The following is a 7415-nucleotide window of genomic DNA, read 5'->3' on the forward strand; positions in this document are numbered from 1 at the left end:
CCTCTGCTCCCTGTCAACGGCCCCTTTGGCATAGCCTTTGTCTACTTCCCCATGTAATTGTTTGTTGTTTTATTCAATACTAGAGGCCCGGTGCAGGAATTCGTGCATGAGTGTGGTCCAGCAGGCTGCCTAAATGGGGGTCCATCAGGCCCAGCAAGCAAGGGGGAGGGGCCATGAGCAGTTGGCCTGCCAATCAGGGTGTTGGGGGATAATTGGGGGCCGCACTGGCTCGGGGTATGGGGGGCGATCAGGGCTCAGTTCATGTTGGTTGGCAGCCACAGTGCTCATCATAGTCATTGTGTTCTGGTTGTTCCATTCATTCTGCCGTTCTGGTATCTGGGCTTTTATATATATAGACAAGCAGCTGGCTTATGGTGGAGTGCAAAGCAGATTTTTGTAAATGGCCGGTTGCTCTCCCATATTGCCCGCAGCATTGGAATAAATGCTTATACATGATTCAACGCTGTCTCTGCTTCATTGCCTCAAATAGTGACAGGCAGCATGGACCCATATTCATGTGTGTGAGATGTGATTGGGAAAAACAACAAAGACAATCTATCATCCTATACAATAAAGAGCTAATATGCAAACGGTCATCACACCATCACTCTGTCATGATGGGCCGGGGGACCTGAGGCTGGGCCAGGGGACCAGGCTTAACGGGGTTGGGGCTGACCAGGTCTGGGTCTCTTGCAATTTCGATTTGGGAGTGAGTGGGTGGAGACTTGACTCCAGGTCCCGCAGCATGCCCAGACTCTGACAGGAGAGAGATTGTCATATACATTTTACTAATTTTCTTTCATCTCTGACACTTCTATTTTAGAGAAAGTGCAAATAGCAATATTAAAATATTTCCTCTAATTAATTCCCTTTTAATGTGAACAAATTTCATGCACCGGGCCACTAGTAATCAAAATAAAAGCATCATTCCAAACCAAATTCTTATACCCAAACCCAAGAAAAGCAACAAGGCCCACAGCAGGTGAAGGAGAGTGAGAGGAATCCCCATCCAGGCACCTCTGAGGGCAAGACCCCTGGGTCTTCATCCAAACCCTAAGGATGGGGAACTCTCAATCCTGGAAGCTGCCTCCAAAGGAATGGGGTCAGAGTGACCAGTGTTGTGGAGTGAACGTGAGTAAATGACCACTGGAGTCCAGACCAAATTAAAATTTAGGGAACCTTTTAATAACCAGCCAGCTGACTGCTCTCTCCACATAGCCCCGAGAGCAGCCCCGACCCTTTGTGTCTGACCGTATTTATACCCATCCACAACCTCCTGTTTTTGCAGAGGAAACAATTTTAAAACAATTTAAACAAAGTAGTTTTTCTTAGGTAAAGTCAACATGTCATTTATAAGGTCCTGGCGACTGGTGGAGTAAGTAACTGCATCCCGTTATCAGGAAAGTGGAAAGTGATACAACTTGTAAGGCTATTTTGTTAGTTGTAGCTGGGATTTATGGCCAAGTCTACTAGGAGAAAGCATGCTCAAAAATTCCCACTCTCTAACACCAGGTGTCGAGAAAGGAGGGAGGGAGGGTGGGTCAGGATGGGACCCCTTGTGGCCAGCATTCTTGAGTCCTTTCCATCTGGGGTCGCCCCTAGGATGCCAAGGCCAGGTATGCAGCCCAGGGTCCCAGCTGCACCCTTATATCCAGACTCCATGCAAATGGGGCTCTCCTCCTGCTCATAAAGGAGGACCCTGCCCTGCATGCTGGGGAGACACCCAGAACCCACGTGCCTGAGACAGGACCCCAGCGGCTCCACCATGGACTTGGTGCCAAGCTGCGTTTTCCTCCTGATCATTCTTCAAGGTCATTCTCAGGAGAGGGGAGCGCTGAGCCCTGTGCCTGTGCCTGTTTGTGCTTCCATGTGATTCTAAGTCCACCTTGTGTCTCCGTGTTTGCAGGTGTCCAGTGTGAGGTGCAGCTGGTGGAGTCTGGGGGAGGCTTGGAGCCCCCTGGCGGGTCTCTGAGACTCTCCTGTGCAGCCTCTGGATTCACCTTCAGTAGCTACTGGATGAGCTGGGTCCGCCAGGCTCCAGGGAAGGGGCTGGAGTGGGTATCATATATTAATCCTGATGGAAGTACCACATCCTACGCCGACTCTGTGAAAGGCCGATTCACCATCTCCAGGGACAACGCCAAGAACACGCTGTATCTGCAAATGAACAACCTGAGAGCTGAGGACATGGCCCTGTATTACTGTGCAAGATTCACAGTGAGGGGAAGTCAGTGTGAGCCCAGACACAAACCTCCCTGAGGGAGGCAGCAGGCTGGGCTGCAGGGAGCATCCAGAACACCAGGGGGCGCTCAGGACCAACAAAAGGAGGGCCAGCTCAGAAGCTGTCCCTGGAGGGTTGTGAGGGCTTCCTATTGGGGTCAATGCTTTTTTCCCTCCTGTTGTGCCCAGGGCAGTGCCTGCTTCCTTCTTTGTGTCTTTAATAAGATTCTCTGCAGGCAATAATGCAGGAAGTGGCTGTGTTTTCAGATCTGGTGGACTTCTCATCTGTGCCCTTTTTGTCACCATGTCCCTCCTGGTCGGCTCTCTGGGTTGACAAGGAAAACATTCTAGGCATTCAAGTCCCCTCACTGAGAGCGACGTTCCTCACTGTCCCATGCAGTGCTGGATGGGGAAGATGAAGTCCAGGCCCCAACATCACCTGAGGGTGATCAGGCTCTCACTCTGCCCAGGGAGGAGCCCTTTGGGGGCAGATACCAGCTTGCCTTTCACTGACATGGCTGCACAAGGATTTAAGGTCTGACCCAGGGGCACTGCCCCTCCCCGAGCCTAGGAGGTAGACCCAGACTCAGAGTGTCCCAGGAGGGAGGCAGGAAAGAGGCCCAGTGATGGGGCCTGTCACAGCCCTGCTGGGCCCTGTTCCCTGTGGGTCTCAGAACACAGTCCCGAGGGACAATTCCCAACACCTGTCCCGCTTCCCCTGGAGAATCCACCTGGATCCTGAGAACCTGCTGAAGGAGACATGGTCCCCACCCACCTCTGCTGTGCCTCCAGGCTCCGCAGACACCACCCAATCCTCACCCTCTGTCCTCTGCCACCCACATTCTCCCCCCATCGGGCCTGCACAGGACGTCCCATGTGGCTGTGCTCTGCCCTCTCCTTCCTGCCTGGTAGGTTTTGCCTTAAATGCACCCCCACGCCATCCCCTCATGCCCATCTCCTGTGCCAGGCCCTCCCTGAGATGCCAGGGCCAGGGCCACTCAGGTGGCCTGAAGCCGCCCTCAGCCGCCCTGCCGTGCCCATGTTCAGTGCTCATATGTGTTGTCAGGGTGTGGGGACCCCACCTGTGTCAGGTGGAGACACAGCTGAGCACTGACCTCAGAGAACCTCCAACAGCTCACACCTGTGCTGAGGGAACCTCCAGGGGGCTTGTGAGTGGCTCAGCTTCATGGTCACAAGTCCGTGGCGACTGGGGTCAGAGGTTAGTTAAGGAAGGGCTGGTATCTGGTCACCTATAATGTTGTCAACGTCCCGCTGACCAGAGCCCAGGTACACAGGCAGCTCTGTGAATCCTAAAAGTGGGGGAACAGCCTGGCTGGCATGGCTCAGTGGGTGAGCATTGGACAACCTAGGAACCAGGAGGTGATGCTTCAATTCCCGGTCAGGGTACATGCCAGGGTTTTGTGCTCCAACACCAGTAGGGGGCGAGTGGGAGGCAGCTGATCAAAGATTCTCTCTCATAGATGTTTCACTCTCTCTCACCATCTCCATTTCTCTCTGAAATCAACAAAAATGTGTTTCTTTCTATTTTTTTTCTTTTAATTTAATTTTATTTTTTGTGTGTGCTCCAATAAGATTTTATTTATGGACATTAGAATTTGATCGCATCTACTTTACACATGCCATGAAATATTGTTCTTTTTTCCCCCAACCTTTTAAAAACGTGAAGACGCTTTAGTTCACAGACACAGGCGGTTTGGGCAGGCTGGCCCGCAGACTAGTTGGGAATCCAGGTGCAGAGTTAGGGTTCTCCAGTTCTTCCCAACACGCAGGCGTGCACTGGGCTAGCAACAGGGCAGCAGGGTGATCCTTGGTCCCGGCTGTGTCATTCTTATCTGTGTTTGTCCACTCAGGAGTTCTCTTGTCCTGCCTGACATTTGTGGATGGCACAAGGTCCTCGGGGTGCGGAAGGAACATCACCCATGGCCCTCCTCAAGTTCTGAGGATCAAAAAAATTATCCTGAAAGAAGTTACTGAGGGGGGCTGGTGGAGATACCTGTCCTAGTTGCTCTGGCTGCCATAACAAATTCCCATGAGTGGCTTAAAGTGACAGAATTTATTCTCAGTCCTAGAAGACAGAGTTTGAAATCAAGGTGTCTGCAGGCTTGGTGCTGAGGCTGAGGGAGAATCTGGCCTGTGACGGGTGGTGCCAGCCATTCTGCGTTCCCTGGCTCATAGCTGCACTGCACCAGCCTCCGCCTTCACCTTCCCGGGGCCTCCTGCTCTGTGCCCGTCCCCTTCCTTCCTCTTACAGAGCTGACGTTAGATTTAGGGCCACTCCAATCCAGGGTGGTCTTAACTACAAACCTTAGTTTCAGCTGCAAAAACTCTTTCCCAGTAAGGTCGCATTTGCAGGTTGCGGGTGAGCATACCTTTTGGGAGTTCACGATTTAACCCAGGACAATACTCTCAGAAGGGCCCAGAAGGACGTGGAGAATGCTCTCCCCAGGGCTGGTCCTCGAAAGATCAGGTGGATGTGAGGGAGGAAGATGACAGGCTCAGGGCCACCGGACGAGAGCCATGACGTGGGACATGGCGTGCAACAGTCTCAACAGCGAGCGCAGAGGTGGCTGCGAATGGGCGAGCATGTGCTGGGCCGTGAGGCTGCCCAGAGCCTGCAGGAGCCGCGTCCACAGGTAACCCTTTTAATGGTGTCAGAGCTTGGACTCTGTCATGAAAGCACCGGCCTGCGTGGACTAGACAACCTTTAGGCAGCGTCTCACATCCGCACATTCACAAAGTAAGGTTTTAGGGCCTTGAACGACCAAGATGCTCATTTTCTCCCAAGCGGGGATCAGGGCCTTCAGCTCCTCCTCACGCTCACTCCCTTCCCAGCATGAAGGCTCTTCCTCCCCCTCTCGTCCTGCTGCACCCTCGCTCCTGGGAAACCAGACCACGCAAGAGTGGACGTCCTTCAGTTACTCCATCCACACGAGGGAAGCAGGGTAGCAGTCCATCATCGCTGGTCTTACTGCCCTCGGCAAGCTTAGGAAAGCAATGAAAATGGGGTGCACACAGACAATACTAAAGAAAAATACTATTCACAAGACCCAGCGCTCTCCTAAAAGAAGGGAGATTGTGTAATGTGTACGTGCATTTCGTGAAACTATACAATGGGAGAGCCCTGAACACCTGAAACCAAACCTCAGGAAACCAGGCCACACTTAGAAAAATGAAAGCTGACTTTTATTTTATCATCAACAGCCATTCTTTAAACATGAACATGCATACGTAATACTCTACGCACACATCACAGTTTTAACATTAGTTAATAAAAGTTAAACACACAACATACATCCTTACAAAAAGGTCAAAATGCAAACTTAAAACTTTCAACCAAAGTCTTACTAATTTTAAAAAAGTTTGTGTTGGGTACCATCTGTACAACACAATTAATTTAAACATTTTCATTTGGCTGCACATGAAAAAAGCAGCAGTAGAAAATAAAGTCATTGAGGGTTTTAAATAGCAGAGTAGGCAGTTTCGCCATGTAGGAGAAGCAATATTAAATATTAGTTTTAAAAAAAAAATCCACATTTAAAAATATTTAGTTCACATCACAGAATTTCTCTCAGTGGAGACCCCAATGCGATGCATGATTAGCTGCCTCAGGCGGCCTGTCTGAAAGGCAACCCCTCCAGGGTATAGCTTGACAGATTTTGGCACAGAAAAGAAGACTTAAGAACAAGAACATGATTAAAAAAGAGGGCAGAGGGACAGAGGGAAGAAATAAAGTGGGAGTAAATGAGAGAGTAACTGCAATCACTAAAAACTGTGCATCCACGGTCACCGCAGGCGCTCGCTCCGGAGTGTCATTGCAGCATGGATTTGATTTGCTTGGAGGTAGTCTCATCGTTCAAATGTTTTGTTGTGTACCTGAGAGCATTGAGAAGACCTTCTACACTATTAGGAGGCTGGTCCTTAAGAACTTTGATGCAACCTTTCATATCAATTTTTTGGGTTTTAGCAAATGCTCCCACTGGATGTACATGGTCATAGAGTAAGATGACGCCCACCATTACCCTCAAGCAGAACGACACTGTCTCTTCGTTTGTAAACCTGCTTCTGTATTCCGGCATTTCCAGCATGACTCTGCACACGCTGGCCATGGTGCTCAGACAATCCGTGGTATTTTCTATGGGTAAGTTTTTATTCTCTGATACAAATTTTGTTGTGGCATCACTTAAGGTTTTCAGCATCAGGGTTGCCTCGGCATAAAACAAAGACATTCGATTTGCCAGTTCATTGTTTACTTCATTTTCTCCTTCTGCTGGAATGTTATTAATCCGCATACGACTCAATGTTCTTCTATAATAGCTGAAATCATTCTGTATGGCAGGATTTGTCATCTTGAGTTCATCAAACCGGAGTGTGAAGTGAAGGATTTCTGCAAACTGCTTAGCGAGAGCCTGCTCTCACTCTAGGTGCTGGGTGGGAGAGTATGGGGTACTTGTCAAGGCTCCCAGAAGACCTCTTAATGCTGCTTCTAACCTCTGAGAAAATTCATAAATTTTCTTTAATTTGCCTACTAGTGGGACAACAGCACCCCACGCCTTCTCTTGTAACTTCTCATCTGCTGGATGCTGGATGGCCTCTCGTATTTCATGGCCAGCTCCTCTATATGACTGCAAGTCTTCCAAGATGCCCTCTGCATCTTTTAACAGTACATTCACCTGGTTATAAATTTCCTTCTCAGACTCTGTAGGATGGGCATTTTCAAAATCAAGGAAAAAATTTGGCCCCTGCTCAAGGTCTTTGCATGTCAAAACTTTAAGAAGATTCCCCATGTTAAGGTACCTTCAGCCAGTGCTGGTGATTCTGCCCTCGTTCCTCTACCCTGCACTTGAGCCTCCGGGCGCTCAGCCCCGCTCCTCCGCCCTCCTCGAGGTGCGGCAGTGGCTCCTCAGCGGCGCTAGGGGGAGCCGCGGGCCCGGAGCTGGGTGGCGGCCGGACCAGGAGCCCCACCGCACCTGCCCCTGTGGCAGAGCCACGATGAGCCAGGCAGCGATGGAGGCGTCGGCGGCGGCTCCCTGTTTTTCTTTTAAAAAGAGCAATAAAAATATTAACTGTCTCATGAAAAACTACCAAAACCAGAAGACAAAGGGATGATGACTGGAAAGTGCTGAAGGAAAACTGAAAACCCATCAAGGTAGAATTCTGAACTAAATAAAACATAT

General features: G+C 50.0%; 1 protein-coding gene across 1 annotated transcript; it reads right to left on the reverse strand.

The window, feature by feature from the left end:
- Positions 1–5851: 5851 nt before the first annotated feature.
- On the reverse strand, positions 5852–7180 carry LOC307094484 (CYFIP-related Rac1 interactor B-like). Its single transcript, XM_079763359.1, has one exon. It carries the CDS (start codon positions 6585–6587, stop codon positions 6051–6053), a length of 537 nt encoding a protein of 178 aa, XP_079619485.1. The 5' UTR covers positions 6588–7180; the 3' UTR covers positions 5852–6050.
- Positions 7181–7415: the final 235 nt, after the last annotated feature.

This window comes from Cnephaeus nilssonii (genome assembly GCF_951640355.1).
Source record: "Cnephaeus nilssonii genome assembly, chromosome: 23".
NCBI classification, from domain to species: domain Eukaryota; kingdom Metazoa; phylum Chordata; class Mammalia; order Chiroptera; family Vespertilionidae; genus Cnephaeus; species Cnephaeus nilssonii.